We start from the raw sequence: 16,452 nt of genomic DNA, 5'->3' as shown, positions 1-16,452 counted from the left end.
CCATTTTGCCCGTTTGGAGTCCGATTTCTGGTTTTTCGGAGCCGTTGGCCGTGTGCCTCGGTTCGGGACCGCTTAACCACCTCCGTTTGCTCTGGTTTTTGGCATGCATCTTATTTACTCCCTTTTGAAGGACACTGCGGTCTGAAAAACCAACTTCGTGGTCGAACACCACTTCCAGTGCCTAACAGTCAGTTTTTGGGGCCTCGGGCTGCGCGTTTTGGCCCCCGAACCTCCATTTTGCATCGGTTTGAGTTCATTTTTGGCAGGGACCTCTGCTTCATTGTTAGGAAGGTCGTAGAAGGGTGGGAGGCCAGCAATTGTTCTGACGACCATGTTTTATTCCTCCATCGCCCTCCGTCGCCCGTTTTTCCCACTTAAAAGCCAATGTTGACCACCCTAAGGCCACTTTTTCTTGCCCCAAACCACATATTTGTGTTGTACACACCCGGGAGGCCACCAATATCATATGGCCGGCCAGTAATTGTGTGTGACCCTTTTGAACCCCTCATAAAAGTGGCCTTTTCTCTCTCCTGGTTCATTCTCTCCAGTTTTTGACCACATGGTTGTGTTGTGCACACATGAGAGGCCCTCTTTTTGGCATGGCCGGCCATTAACCTTCATTGACCCTTTTGACCCTTGGCCGACCGGCCATGGGGAAGGCAGACCGGCCACCTAAACCCTAGGAAACCGGCCGGCCATGATCCTCTCTCCAGGTACTTTACAAAAATGCCCTCTGTTTCCCCCCAGATTTTGTATCCGGGGGGGCCAACTTTTGGGGGGAAATTTGAATTCCATTCCCCCCTTTTTCCCCCCTCTTTTGCCTATATATCTAGGCCCTCCAGCTCCCCTTTGAAGGGTTAGAAAATCTTGTCTAAGCCTCCTACATTGTATCTCTCTCTCTCTACACTCCAACCCTCAAAACCCCTCAAATCCCACACCCCTTTCTACACCACCACATAGCACCACACCACCACCATCCTTTCCTATACTTGGAGCTGGTTTTCTAGAGCTTAGAACCACCTTTTCTCAAGCCAAGAGCTGCTGAAGCTTGGTCTACAAGGGTGAGTCTTCATTCTCCCTCTTTTGTGCTTTATTTTGTTCTATATCTAAGCCATACTTGCTTACATTTTTGGGCTCTGACCCTAACTAAAAATAGTCATGTTTTGATGTCTTTTTCATGATTGATTAAGGCTCCTTCCATGTTTAAGGTCTCTAGCTACCACTTGCTTCTTTACCTCTCTTGTATGCCTCTTTCTTGCATAGTATTTTAGGCTCATTTGTAAACTGTTTTGAGCTTGGTCATAAACTGAAAAGTGGCTTATTTTGATCCGTTCTTCAACATTGTTGAAGGGATCTTCACTGTTTGAGGCTTCCTTTTGTCACTTTCCTCTTCATCCCTCCTTTGGCCTTACTTTTGCATGTTTTGTTATCCCCTTGTGCTTGTGTTTTTGGGCTCTGGTACGAACTGTAAATAGCCTTATTTCGACCCCCTATTCATGTTTGATCAAGGGACTTTTTCTGTTTGAAGCTCCCTTTTTGCTCTTTGTGTTTAAACCTCTCTTTAGGCCTTATTTTGCATAGTATTTTAAGCTTGCATGTGCACTGTTTTGGGTTTGGTCACTAATTGTAAAATACCATGTTTTGAGCCCCTCTTCAACTTTGTTGAAGGGCTCTTGGCCATTTAGGGCCAGCAGCTTCTACTTGCTTCATTATCTCTCTTTTGGGGCCATTTTTGCATGTTAACTTAGCCCTATTTGTGTTCACTTTTTGGCCTTGCTTAAAACTGTAAATATGCTTTTTTTAGGACTTTCTTGATTCTGTCTTCACACTTCATGTTCGAATAATGCATGCTTTGCATAGCCATAGGTCATTCCATGTACCTAATTTCATGTTTCGGGTCTCATTCCATGTATCGGGTGCCATGTTTCCATGTTTTGGGGCCGTTTTGTATCATATTTTGCTACTTAAATTTGCATGCTAGTATGCCATATTCCATGCCTTGCCATGTCTTGTTAGAGTGACATTTGGTGCCTTAGGGTCGATCCTCGGTTCACGTGCACGTGGGCACGCATTTCGAGTTGTCTCATTTTCATCATATGGCCTCCTATGTGAGTGCGGATGAGTTCCACTCACGTTGGTGTAAGCCCATATTGCATTGTGTATGCCATTTCATTTCATAGCATTGTGTATGCAAGGCCGTATGTTAGCGCATTGTGTATGCCATGTTATCTCGTGCATCGTGTATGCCATTTCCTAGCATTGTGCATGATAGGTTGTATCTTAGTTTCATTTCATGCATGTCATGCATATTGCATCGTGTTGGGGATAGGAGTTAGCCCGAGCACGGGAAACGAGGGGCGTTTCGTACTCCGAGTGACGGAACGTGTCTCAATTCCTCGGTCGCCGACACTCCGGATTATCCATGATGGAGTCTAGGCCTTGTTGTGTCCATATGTGCATTCATTTCATATTGAGTAGTGCAATTCGACTCCTCGGCCATCATGCATCGATATGCGTGATTGGTGGCACGAGGACCGAGGACTACACTCCCTGAAGAGTAGTCATGCATACATATGTGAAAATACTTTGCCATGCCCCTTTGTTGCTCTCTGTTGCAGCAAATAAAAAATTGACATCCTTCCGGAGCTTGGCACGCATCCCAAGAACAATTACAAACAGAGGCAAACCGGGGCATCGCGAGGGATTCTCCGCACAAGGCAACCCGAGCATGCATCATTCATTATCCGGAGCAGATTTGAGGCAGTCCCTGGCTTGCATGCCAATTTATTGCTTTCCTAATTTAATTTGCTAATTAATTAGGGTTTTGTACATATTTGGACTGTAATTATTCATTTGGGACTGTATATTATTTATTCGGACCCTCTGCGCGAGGGCAATGTTGTAATAAGTGTGCGTGTGTGTGATGTATGTCTTCCAACCCCACGTCTTTCTCCCTTTTATTTACCCGCTTATGATGGTTAGATTAGGACATGTTTCAATTAGCATACAGTATGATAGCATGTTTGCATTCATTCATCTGTTTTGCATGCACCGGGCTCGGCGCATCATACTAACTGCATTGTATTTTCAATTCCAAGTTGAATACATGTTAGCTGTAGCATTTCCTATGCCATGTCTAGAATAGCCGAGCCTGCTATAGTTGCACTTTTGCATGTGTTGCATTAGGCATTTCTGTATAATTAGGATCATGCATGGATTTCTAATTAGTTTCTGTTTTGGCTTGGAGTACTCGGTAAGTTTTATGCTTTAGCATCCTTGCATGCGTTTGAGTGACTGCCATGATAGCATGCTTACCATGAGGCTAATTGCTTATGTGATATAACTGCCTGAATGCCTGTGGGTGAAGGTTAGGTTATTTGGATTGGAACAATTCATTCACTGTGTGTTTTAAGCCCACTAGATAGTGGCAAAATCATGTTTTCTAAGCCCACCTGAGGGTAGCAAATCCACGTCTTAGCCTACTTGCGAGTAGCACCATCAAACCATTTTCAAACAAACAAACATGAAATGTTTTGTTCCAATTCAGGCGATCCAGTCTGTACTTGTATGCTGTGCGCATCACATAGTAAATCTAGGCTAATAACCGGAATAAGAACGCATAATGTTTTCAAAAATAGATATCATGGTTAGTAGAGGCCGATCTTTGATCGGGCGAGCGGGGGTGCTCACGAAGTGACCTTCCCCAATCGTATCCAAGTTCCCGAGCCGAGGTAACTTTGGTGATGACAGACACGTGGCCTTAGGCAAACGAGTCAGGGTTTCCTAAATTTCTTCAAAATGAAATATTTAGGTGGCGACTCTATATCTGGCAAAGCAGTCCATGTTTGGCACTTCTTTTAAAATCTGTTTTCTCAAAACGATTTGCCAGATTTGGACTCTTTGGTTCAGATTTAGAACCGTGACAAATTGAGAGTCCGAACTGTAGTGAACCCCAAATGAACAGAACGGGGACTCATCCCTCCCAGGGCGTTCGGGGACGTCTACAATTACCCTTGAGAATTTGTCGATCGTTGGAATGGATAACGTGATGGAGATATGGCCTAGGGAACTTCAACCTAAAGTGAAAGAAATCATTATTATGCTGTGTCGTAAGCTATCGAATATTCTTTTTCCATCGAAAGTGATTAAGGGCATGCAGAGTCTTGAACGACTTAAGGTGGCGTGGTGTCAATCTGTGGAAGTAGCATTTGATCTTGAAGGAATAATTGTTAGGGAAGGCTATCTAGATATCGTACTCCCTTCATTAACAAAATTGGTCCTACTTTATCTACCAAAGTTGACACATGTTTGGAAGAACAACTTACTAAGAATTCTAAGCTTTCAGAACCTGACATCCTTAACAGTAGTGGGTTGTAGCAGTTTGAGATATATATTCTCATCTTCTCAAGCCAAACTTCTTGTGAAACTACGAGAAATAGCTGTAGCTGAATGTGGTGTGCTGGAAGCGATTGTTAATAAGGAACCAAAAGTAGATGATGAAGTCGCAAAAAATATAATCATGTTCTATAGCGATCCCGGTTGTCCCTTTACTGTTCTGTTGTATTCCGAACTCGGTTCCGTGAAGTTGGTAGTTGTATCTATCTTGTTGTCGTCCTTTAATTCCACTTGATTGAGTTTTAGGATGTTTTGGGCAGGGTTGTTATAGGTGGGTTAGGCCTTGGTTTCAATTCCTTGTTGCCCAGTTTTTAGGCGGTCCGCTCGAGCGGGTCTTCTTGCGCTCGAGCGGGGATTGCACACCCCCAATATTTCGTGTCCCTGCAAAACTTCTGCAGGTGTGATTTTTACGCTCAAGCGGGTTTCTTTACGCTCGAGTGGGTTTGTTGGCGCTCGAGAGGGTAGTACCTTTTTGGTGTAAGTTCTGGGAGGGGGAAATCTACGCTCGAGCGGACTGGTTTTCACGCTTGAGCGGATGTGCTCTATTCTTGTGTCTTGGTGCTCGAGCGGGCCTTCTTGCGCTCGAGCGTGTCCAGATTTTGTTCTTGACGCTCGAGCGTTGTGTTCTTCGCTCGAGCGGGAATGTCGTATATCAGTTGGCAGCTGGGCATTTTAAAATCACTTTTTGCCTTCTCTCTCTCTCTCTCTTACTTTTCCAAAAAGCCATTTGAGAGCCCCACTCTCTAAAACCATAACTTCTCTCTAAGTATTGATCTAGCTAGGGTGTTTTCCTTACCTTGGGTCTTCACAAAAAGGTTGTTGATCGTCGAGGGCTATCTTTTGATCCGAGAAACTCGTGGTTTGGAGCAACTTCGTTTTTGCCATCTTCTTCTTTGGGTGTCATATTTTGAGGTAGGGATTCCTACTCACTCTTATGGTCTTTGACATAGATTTTTTGGTAGTTTTGATAAAGTGTTGTAGTTGGGTGATTTTGGGACTTAGGGTTTCAAAATGTGTTAAAGAGGGTTTTGTGATTTTGGGCACATAATATGTATTTTGGGTTTCAAAATAATGATGTTGTTGTTGGTTATTGATATATAGGCCATTGGGTCAATATTGGGAAGTGCGTAAGAAAACCCTAATTGGTTGTATAAATTAATTGTATGATTAATTTGAGAAAATGATGGTTATATGGAATTGAGTTGGAAATAATGAAATTGACTCATTATATGGTTGAATAGTGGAGTTTGATTTATTAATCGCTCACTTTTGAAAACATTGATATTTTATTTGTTGGAGCTTTTATTATCGGTTTAGAAATAATTGCTTGGGCTACCGGTGGAGGATAGTTTGATTGTTGTAGACAATGCATGATGATTAGGCAAACTAAAACTAATCAATTGGATATGTCATAGAGTATGACGGTTGATAGAATACATTAACGTTATGTATTGATTGATTGTGTATATGACCTATGTGTATATACATTGTGCGTGTGGGAGGAGATAGGGGATGTACTCCACGATTTCGGGGAAGATAGGGGATGGACCTCTAAACCGGATGTCGTTTGGGAGGAGATAGGGGATGGACTCCACTGATACAGCTCATATGCTTGTCAGATAATGTGTTGATATAGCTCATATGCTTATCTTTGGAAGTGTTGATACAGCTCATATGCTTGCCATTGGAAGTGTTGATATAGCTAATATACATATCTGTTGAAATGTGGATACAGCTTGTATGTCTATCTATTGTAAAAATGGGAAATGTTTAATATGAGTCATTGTCTCATATAAGTGGTTGGCCAGGTTCTGAGCCATTGATGTAAATTGTAAAACTGAGGAGAAATGGAAACTGAAGTGAAATGGAAATGAGTTATGAATTGGTTTATGAAAACTGAACATTTATCAATTGCTAATATCTTAGTCATTGCTCATACTGTGTTTAGCATATCTCTACTGGGCGTTGGCTCACCCTTTATGGGACATTATTTTCAGGTACAGGTAGTATGCCACCTCCAAGGACATAGCTTGGATGATGATGAGAGTTTAAGACTCTTTTTTTGTTTTGTTTATTTTCATGTACTACATGTAAATTCAAGCCAAGGGCTTAATATGTATTGAGTTAGTACTCTCCTTTTTGTGACCAAGTGTTAACTTGGAAAGCTGTAAGCCCATAGGGCATTTGCTTTTGTTGTTAACATGTAATACAGTTGTAAGAATTACTCCGATGAATAGAAATGGTTGATTTCTTTTGTATCAATGCATGTCTAAAATGTTGGGTATTATGTATTATTTTGAGGGCGTTACAACTTGGTATCAGAGCGTACCGGGTTCGAATACTTTGGGTACGTGGGATGTGATTAGGATCACAATGGGTTTGTTTCGCTTGATAGAGACTTAGATGTAGTGTCATATGCTATGTGCTTAATTGATAACATGCTTATGTGACTATGTGGGTATGGAATGTAGTTTCTAGGACGTTGATTGGATCCCTGGGTTTCTGGGAGTCTTGTTGGAAAAGTACTTGATCAATGCTGTTTCTAACCGGAACTCTAGTAACGCTTCGGGACTATCATTATCCGGAAATGAAATTCGTAAGTGCTTATGTGTTTATGTACTTACGTGGAATAAATTACAGTTGTCCATGCATTAGGACGCGAGTGTTATAGCTCTGGCACATTTGTGAATGTGCTAATAGTCTTGGTTACCTTTATTAGGATGTCAAGACGAGGGCGTGATAGGCGTGGCAGGCATGGTAGGCAGGAGGTACCTTTACCGGATGACATTTCGACAGTGCAGGAAGGAGTTGGCCAAGCCAATGTGGCCGAGCCAGCGGGTCAGCAAGCTATGGGCGCCTTGGCCCGAGAGATAGCAGGAGCTTTGGATATTCTCAGAGCTGAGAATCAGGTTGTTGAGGCAGGGCCTTCTTTCTTGAAGAGGGAATTCTTCCGGTCTAACCTGGACGAGTTTGTTGGGGATCCGAAAGAGCCACTTAAGGCTGACGAGTGGTTAGAACAGATGGAGAAGACGTTTGAGATGCTGGGCATCGAGGACGGAACTTTGAAGGTGACCTTGGCATCCTTCCAACTGAAGGGAGATGCGGGTCAATTGTGGAAGTACGAGAAAGGCAGTGTTGGTGGTGCACGGGAGGCATTTGTGAATGCTTTCCAGGAGAAGTTTTTATCTTCAGCTGCAAGGGAGAAGCTGAGGGAACAGTTTTGCCAGCTTAAACAACAGGGCTTGTCAGTGGCCGAGTTTGAGGCTACTTTTAGTAGTTTGTCCAGGTTTGCACCTGAACTGGTGGCGTTCGAGGAACGCCGTTGCTTTGAGTTTGAGCGAAAGTTGAGGCGTGGGCTCAAGCTGAGGGTTGGAGGGTTGTTTATCCGAGAGTATAGACGTTTGGTGGATGTTGCTGCTCATATGGAGATTATGATGCAGGAGGAAGACGAGGGGCAGAGAGGCTCAAAGAGGAGCCAAGATGGTCAGGGTGACGGCAGGAGACAGAGGGGTTCTAACCCTCAGCAGTCTCAGGGCAGTTTGGCTAGATCGACCTTTCCAGTGCCGAGTGCGGGCTCTGGGAGAGGTAGTCAGGGAGGCTTGACTTGTTTTGCTTGTGGCCAGCTGGGTCACAAGTCTTCAGTTTGCCCGCAGAAGGGAGGGGGTCAGCGAGCTGCTTCTTCTTCAGCTAGACCTCAGGGCCAGAGTCAGGGCAGGGGCCAGCCTCTGTCTTGCTATCAGTGTGGTCAGCCTGGGCACCTGAAGAGGTTTTGCCCACAGTTGAGTGCCACTTCGGGCGCGTCTGGTTCTAGGCAGACGCAGGGTTATCAGCCAACTCAGTCTGTGCAGGCCTTGAGGGCCAATCCGGGAGCTTCGTCGTCCCAGTTAGTGCAACAGTCTTTTGCTCCTAGAGGTGAGCAAGTGGATCAGGGGCCTACAGGGCGCGTGTATGCTGTTACCGCGCAGGACCTAGTACCGGCTCCATCAGTAGTGAGAGGTACCTTTCTGTTTTGCAACTCGGTTGCTAGTGTATTGATTGATACGGGTGCATCTCATTCTTTTGTGTCTGCTGCATTTGCATCTGTTTTGGAATTGGAGTTGGCACAGTTAGCATCTCCTATATGTGTAGTATCGCCTGTTGGTGGTAAGTTGATCTTGAAACAAGGTGTTAGAGGTTGTGATATAGAGGTCGCCGACCACAGGCTTCTTTTTCCTTTTGTTGTCATGCCCATGAAGGGTTTTGATGTTTTTTTGGGAATGGACTGGTTATCGTCATACCAGGCTGTTATTGATTGCTACCGCGAGAGGGTCACGGTTTGTACCTTGAGCGGGGAGTGTTTCCATTTCTTGGGGGATCGGGTTGGTAGTGTGTTGCCACCGATGTATGATCCGTGAGGGCGGAATGAGTTTAGTGGTCTACTTGCTAGCTTTATGAGTGGTGAGTGTGATGAGACCCAAATTGTTTTGCCGAGGGTGGTTTGTGAGTATTCGGATGTTTTTCCCGAGGATCTCGTTAGTTTGCCACCTCACCGAGAGATAGAGTTCTCTATTGATTTAGTGCCCGGCACAGCGCCGATTTCTATGGCACCTTATCGTTTTGCCCCAGCCGAGTTGAGTGAGTTGAAGACTCATCTCCAGGAATTGCTAGATAAGGATTTTGTTCGCCCTAGTGTTTCGCCATGGGGAGCACCGACCCTCTTTGCTAAAAAGAAAGATGGTGCCTTGAGATTGTGTATAGACTACCGGAAGTTGAATCGGGCTACGGTCAAGAATAAGTACCCTATGCCCCGTATAGATGATCTGTTTGACCAGTTGAAGGGTTCCTGTTGTTTCTCTAAGATAGACTTGAGATCGGGTTACCACCAATTGAGGGTCAGGGAGGAGGATATTCCGAAAACGGCATTCCGTACGCGGTATGGCCATTATGAGTTTCTGGTGATGCCGTTTGGGCTCACCAATGCACCGACAGTCTTTATGGATTTGATGAACCGGATTTTCTGGGAATTCTTAGACCGTTTTGTAGTCGTTTTCGTGGACGACATTCTTGTCTATTCGCCTTCTGAGGAGGAGCACGAGGAACACTTGAGAGTGGTGCTTGAGTTACTTAGAGCCCATAGGCTGTATGCCAAGTTTGGGAAGTGTGAGTTCTGGCTAGGGGAAGTCAAATTCTTAGGCCATGTGGTATCCGGGGAAGGGGTGTCTGTAGATACATCCATGGTTGAGGAAATGCAAGATTGGGCACAGCCTAAGAGTGTGTTTGAGATCCGCAGTTTTCTGGGATTAGCTGGGTATTACCGTCGATTTGTGAAAGATTTCTCCAGGCTAGCTTCGTCGTTAACTAGATTGACGCGGAAAGGGGTCAAGTTTGTATGGAGTGAGACTTGTGAAATGTCGTTCCAAGTGTTGAAGGTTAGATTGACCACCGTTCCGGTTTTGATTATTCCGGAGAGAGGGTTGGGTTACGCAGTTTATTGTGATGCCTCACGAGAGGGTTTGGGTTGTGTGTTGATGCAAGAGGGGAAAGTGGTAGCTTATGGCTCACGTCCGTTGAAAATACACGAGAAGAATTACCCTACGCACGACCTCGAGTTAGCAGCAGTGATCTTTGCCTTGAAGATTTGGAGGCATTACCTTTATGGCGAGAGGTTCGAGGTGTTCTCGGACCACAAGAGTTTGAAGTATCTGTTTACACAGAGAGACTTGAATTTAAGGCAGAGGAGATGGATGGAGTCCATTAAGGACTATGATTTTGAGTTGCACTATCACCCGGGAAACGCCAATGTTGTGGCCGATGTCCTTAGTAGGAAATCCATTAGTGATGTAGCTTGTATAGCCATCCGGGAATGGGAGATGTTGGGTGCGCTTGGTGAGTTTGATTTGCTTCTGGGCGAATCTATTGAGGCTGCGGCCTTGTTTTCTGTTGTTGCCCAGCCTACACTCGTGACTCGAGTGTTAGAAGCATAGAGAGGTGACCTTGAGGTAGAATCCCTCCGAGAGAAGATCTCAAATGGGAAGGTTGAGAAGGGTTTGACGGTGTATCCCGACCAGAGTGTGAGATACCGAGACCGTTTGTTTGTGCCGGAGTGTTGCTGAGAGGAAGTACTCCGAGAGTTCCATCATTCGCGCCTTGCAGTGCATCCGGGAGGCACTAAGATGTATCGGGATTTGGGACGCCAGTTTTGGTGGCGGGGTATGAAGAGAGATGTGGCTGTTTTCGTATCGAAGTGCCTTACTTGTCAACAAGTGAAGGCCGAGCATCAGAGGCCAGCGGGTTTGTTGCAACCCTTGCCTATTGCCGAGTGGAAGTGGGAGCATGTCACTATGGACTTCGTTGTTGGTCTTCCGAGGACTCAGCGGGGTAATGATGCCATTTGGGTGGTTGTAGGCCGGTTGACTAAGTCGGCGCACTTCATTCCTATGCGCATGAGAGATTCGGTAGATCATCTCGCCGACTTGTATGTTCGGGACATAGTGAGATTGCACGGGGTCCCAGTGACGATCGTCTCAGATAGAGATCCTCGTTTTACTGCTAGGTTGTGGCAGAGTTTGCAGGGTGCCTTGGGCACTAAGTTGACCTTTAGTACGGCTTATCATCCTCAGGCTGACGGGCAGTCCGAGCGTACTATTCAGATCCTTGAGGATATGCTTCGAGGTTGTGTCCTTGACTTTAGTGGGACGTGGGAGAGGCACTTGCCCTTGGTGGAGTTTGCCTACAACAACAGTTTTCAATCTAGCATTGGTATGGCACCGTTTGAGGCCTTATATGGCCGACCGTGTAGGTCTCCAGTGTGTTGGGCCGAGGTGGGTGATGCACCTTTGTTGGGTTCGGAGTTGGTTAGGGAGACGACGGAGAAAGTTGAGCTTATCTGTAGGAGGCTGGTTACAGCCCAGAGTCGCCAAAAGAGTTATGCCGACCGTAGGAGGAGGCCTTTGGCGTTTGAGGTAGGTGATCATGTCTTCTTGAAAATATCACCTAGGCGGGGTTTGATGAGGTTCGGGAAGAGTGGGAAGTTATCCCCTCGGTTTATTGGTCCCTTTGAGATCCTTGAGAGGATTGGCGAGGTTGCTTATCGTTTAGCTTTACCGCCGTAGTTGTCCGGAGTGCATGACGTGTTTCATGTGAGTATGCTTCGGAAATATGAGCCGGATCCATCCCATGTGTTAGATTGGACCGACTTGGAGGTAGATGAAGATGCCTCGTATGAGGAGAGACCGGTTCGGGTCTTGGATAGGCGGGATCAAGTCTTGCGAGGCAAGACCATTCCCTTGGTGAAGGTTTTGTGGAAACATCACGGAGTGGAGGAAGCCACTTGGGAACGTGAGTTGGAAGTCCGTGAAAAGTATCCGGACATGTTTATTGATGTGTAATTTTGTAATGAAATTCTGTAATATTGTTGAACTTTAAGAGCATTGTATATGTCTTAAGTTGTAAAACATTGTGAATGTTTTGGTTAATGGAAGTTTGTTTTAACATTGCGTATGTTAAGTATATTGTGGAAATGCAAGCATAATATAAATGTTGCATGTGTTAAGAAATCGTGAGAAACAAGTTGAAATTGGTAGATTTCAAAAGAATGCATGATAATGCACGTTGTTATGAATAATGTGTTTTGTCTCTTGAAAAGAGATGGGATTGACCGGTAATAGGTCGGGTTGTTTAATATTATGTTGTAATATTGTTAAGAATGGAGCAAAACCTATTTTTGAAAAACTTATGTTTAATTTCGGGGACGAAATTCTTTAAGGGCGGGAGGTTATAGCGATCCCGGTTGTCCCTTTATTGTTCTGTTGTATTCCGGACTCGGTTCCGTGAAGTTGGTAGTTGTATCTATCTTGTTGTCGTCCTTTAATTCCACTTGATTGAGTTTTAGGATGTTTTGGGTAGGGTTGTTACAGGTGGGTTAGGCCTTGGTTTCAATTCCTTGTTGCCCAATTTTTAGGGGGTCCGTTCGAGGGGATCTTCTTGCGCTCGAGCGGGGATTGCACACCCCCAGTATTTTGTGTCCCTGCAAAACTTCTGCAGGTGTGATTTTTACGCTCGAGCGGGTTTCTTTACGCTCGAGCGGGTTTCTTGGCGCTCGAGCGGGTAGTACCTTTTTGGTGTAAGTTCTGGGAGGGGGAAATCTACGCTCGAGCGGACTGGTTTTCGCGCTCGAGCAGATGTGCTCTATTCTTGTGTCTTGGCGCTCGAGCGGGCCTTCTTGTGCTCGAGCGTGTCCAGATTTTGTTCTTGACGCTCGAGCGTTGTGTTCTCCGCTTGAGCGGGAATGTCGTATATCAGTTGGCAGCTGGGCATTTTAAAATCACTTTTTGCATTCTCTCTCTCTCTCTTACTTTTCCAAAAAGCCATTTGAGAGCCCACTCTCTAAAACCATAACTTCTCTCTAAGTATTGATCTAGCAAGGGTGTTTTCCTCACCTTGGGTCTTCACAAAAAGGTTGTTGATCGTCGAGGGCTATCTTTTGATCCGAGAAACTCGTGGTTTGGAGCAACTTCGTTTTCGCCATCTTCTTCTTTGGGTGTCATATTTTGAGGTAGGGATTCCTACTCACTCTTATGGTCTTTGACATAGATTTTTTGGTAGTTTTGATAAAGTGTTGTAGTTGGGTGATTTTGGGACTTAGGGTTTCAAAATGTATTAAAGAGGGTTTTGTGATTTTGGGCTCATAATATGTATTTTGGGTTTCAAAATAATGATTTTGTTGTTGGTTGTTGATATATAGGCCATTGGGTCAATATTGGGAAGTGGGTTAGAAAACCCTAATTGGTTGTATAAATTAATTGTATGATTAATTTGAGAAAATAATGGTTATATGGAATTGAGTTGGGAATAATGAAATTGACTCATTATATGGTTGAATAGTGGAGTTTGATTTATTAATCGCTCACTTTTGAAAACATTGATATTTTATCTGTTGGAGCTTTTATTATCGGTTTAGAAATAATTGCTTGGGCTACCGGTGGAGGGTAGTTTTGATTGTTGTAGACAATGCATGATGATTAGGCAAACTAAAACTAATCAATTGGATATGTCATAGAGTATGACGGTTGATAGAATACATTAACGTTATGTATTGATTGATTGTGTATATGACCTATGTGTATATACATTGTGTGTGTGGGAGGAGATAGGGGATGTACTCTACGGTTTCGGGGAAGATAGGGGATAGACCTCTAAACCGGATGTCATTTGGGAGGAGATAGGGGATGGACTCCACTGATACAGCTCATATGCTTGTCAGATAATGTGTTGATATAGCTCCTATGCTTATCTTTGGAAGTGTTGATACAGCTCATATGCTTGTCATTGGAAGTGTTGATATAGCTAATATGCATATCTGTTGAAATGTGGATACAGCTTGTATGTCTATCTATTGTAAAAATGGGAAATGTTTAATATGAGTCATTGTCTCATATAAGTGGTTGGCCAGGTTCTGAGCCGTTGATGTAAATTGTAAAACTGAGGAGAAATGGAAACTGAAGTGAAATGGAAATGAGTTATGAATTGGTTTATGAAAAACTGAACATTTATCAATTGCTAATATCTTAGTCATTGCTCATACTGTATTTAGCATATCTCTATTGGGCGTTGGCTCACCCTTTATGGGACATTATTTTCAGGTACAAGTAGTATGCCACCTCCAAGGACATAGCTTGGATGATGATGAGAGTTGAAGACTCTTTTTTTTGTTATGTTTATTTTGATGTACTACATGTAAATTCAAGCCAAGGGCTTAATATGTATTGAGTTAGTACTCTCGTTTTTGTGACCAAGTGTTAACTTGGAAAGCTGTAAGCCCATAGGGCATTTGCTTTTGTTGTTAACATGTAATACAGTTGTAAGAATTACTCTGATGAATAGAAATGGTTGATTTCTTTTGTATCAATGCATGTCTAAAATGTTGGGTATTATGTATTATTTTGAGGGCGTTACATGTTCCCTCAACTAAATAGTCTCAAACTCTATCATCTGCCAAGCCTCAAGAGTTTATGTCCCCAAGCTTACACATTTGAAGGATCATTCATCAAGAAAATAAAAGTAATCAACTGTCCCAACATGAGGGCACTCCCTTCAGCATTGCATCGCATGCTAGAGCTACAAGAGAGCAATGTTTGAGAAGTGGAATTTTTTAACTCAGCTCAACACCATCTTTTGGATAGAAAGGTAAGTGAGTTGTCTTAAAATTATAGTATTCAACATTAACAACCCATTCTTTCAAAGAAAATATTTCCAATATTCATTAAACTAAGGGTAAACCTCTAAATGTTTGAAGAGGAAAGAATTGTTGGGTACGCAAAATCAAGGAGAATAAACTCTTAACATTGATGCGGTCAAAGATTTTTTCAAGAAATTCAATCCATTCTTTAAAAAAAAAAAAAATTAGGCATAATTTTTTTGGGATTATTACATCACAGTGGATGTCAGAAAAGAAAAAAAAAATATAACTGTGAAAAAGTTCACAATTTTGATTATTAATATTTATTAAGTTTCTTACTAATTTGTAATTATTTTTCAAAACTCTACTGATAGGATATTTTCCCTAATTTTTTTCTAGAATGATGTAATGGTGGTATTTTTTGTAATTAAATGTCATTTTAATGGGCACATAATTTTAAAAGGATAAGTCTTAGTGCAACCACATCATTCTGTATACAAATGTTATATGTTTTTATCTGTTTGTATATCATTATTGTGTTGTCAATTGTTCCCAGCTCCCAAATAAATGGTGTTAACACTAAGAAGTGTTTGTTTGGACGGACTAGATAGAGGCGAATTACGATACAATGAACTGTTAGTCCTAAATAATTAGTCACTTGACTATTTTGTTAGAAATGATATGTATTTGACTATTAACCCGATCTTCATTTTTTAACTAAACAATGGATTAGTAAATATGTCACTAACACAATTGAGGTGATAACAGTTGCAGTTTATTTTAAGCACCGAGGGAACACTTAATGTCACAGGAATAGATGAGCCAACTGAGATATGGCACAATCAACTTGAAATCGGATGCCTTGACAAAGTAACATTCATGCGGGTCCAGTGTTGTGGAAAATTATCAAGTGTTGTCTCGTCCAAGTTAATGCAAAGGCTGCACAATATAGAAGGGCTAAAAGTATGGTGGTGTGATTCACTGGAAATGATATTTGATCTCCAAGAGGGGTATGTGCTGATGTTGCTGAGAAAGAAACATTAATCGCTCAGTTAATCGTATTGGAATTGATGTATTTGCCAAAGTTAACGCACATATGGAAGAATATTTCCCAACAAACTCATTGTTTCGAATATCTAACATTTCTAACAGTGCAACACTGTGACAACCTGAGATATATATTCACAATTTCCATGGCCAATGTCCTTGTGAAACTACTTGATCTCACAGTTGAACATTGCGAGAAGGTAGAAAGGATTGTTACCAGGGAAAATGAAGAAGATATCTTTTTAGGTAAAAGATTCTTATCCTTTGTCAGCCTTCTAAATCTTCCAAGTCTCGTGTGTTTTGGCCCGGAGGTAAATGATATGGAAATTCCAGCCAGAAAAACCGAAGCAAGATTCTGCCCCAAATTTCCAGGTAAAACTCCAATTATATATTTGCAAGTTTTCGACGAACTCAAGAAGGCAACTTCACTACTCAATTTTTTACCTATACATCTTACAGCTAAGAAAAAAGTAGTTATGATAAGGTACTAGTTGATTCATTGGAATAAAGATGTGGATTGAAATGGAATAATCCTATTTTAGCCTATTTGTGAAATGATCAATCTTTTACAATAGTAAACAATAATTCTATTTATAATATATTTTATATTATATTTTTAGTACACCAAATATGAAAATATATGTTCTAATGGAATGACCATTCTATTTCATTTAATTCCAATGAACCAAACATAAGATAAAGGAACACAAACCTATGGCATGTCCAATGATAATTGAACAATGTTAGGAATACCAAATATTTTACATAATATTCTACACAATCTCTCACATTACTAATGAATATGGTTAAACTTTAGGGAAAATTACAATTAGGTGCTTATAAGTTTGCAAAAT

The 16,452-nt window shown here is 42.5% G+C and overlaps 1 protein-coding gene across 1 annotated transcript in view; it reads left to right on the top strand.

The window, feature by feature from the left end:
* LOC145801151 (uncharacterized) overlaps positions 1–15,720 on the top strand; it is a 46,241-nt gene extending 30,521 nt beyond the window's left edge. Inside the window, exon 2 of the mRNA XM_082891568.1 lies at positions 15,326–15,720. Coding sequence (XP_082747694.1) covers positions 15,326–15,595 — 270 coding nt within the window. The 3' untranslated portion in view covers positions 15,596–15,720. The remainder of the gene's footprint in view (positions 1–15,325) is intronic.
* Positions 15,721–16,452: the final 732 nt, after the last annotated feature.

Source organism: Camellia sinensis, chromosome 10 (assembly GCF_055761805.1).
Source record: "Camellia sinensis isolate YWXY chromosome 10, ASM5576180v1, whole genome shotgun sequence".
Taxonomy (NCBI): domain Eukaryota; kingdom Viridiplantae; phylum Streptophyta; class Magnoliopsida; order Ericales; family Theaceae; genus Camellia; species Camellia sinensis.
The sequence above is the reverse complement of the archived record's forward strand: the minus strand, read 5'-3'. Positions and strand labels throughout refer to the sequence as shown.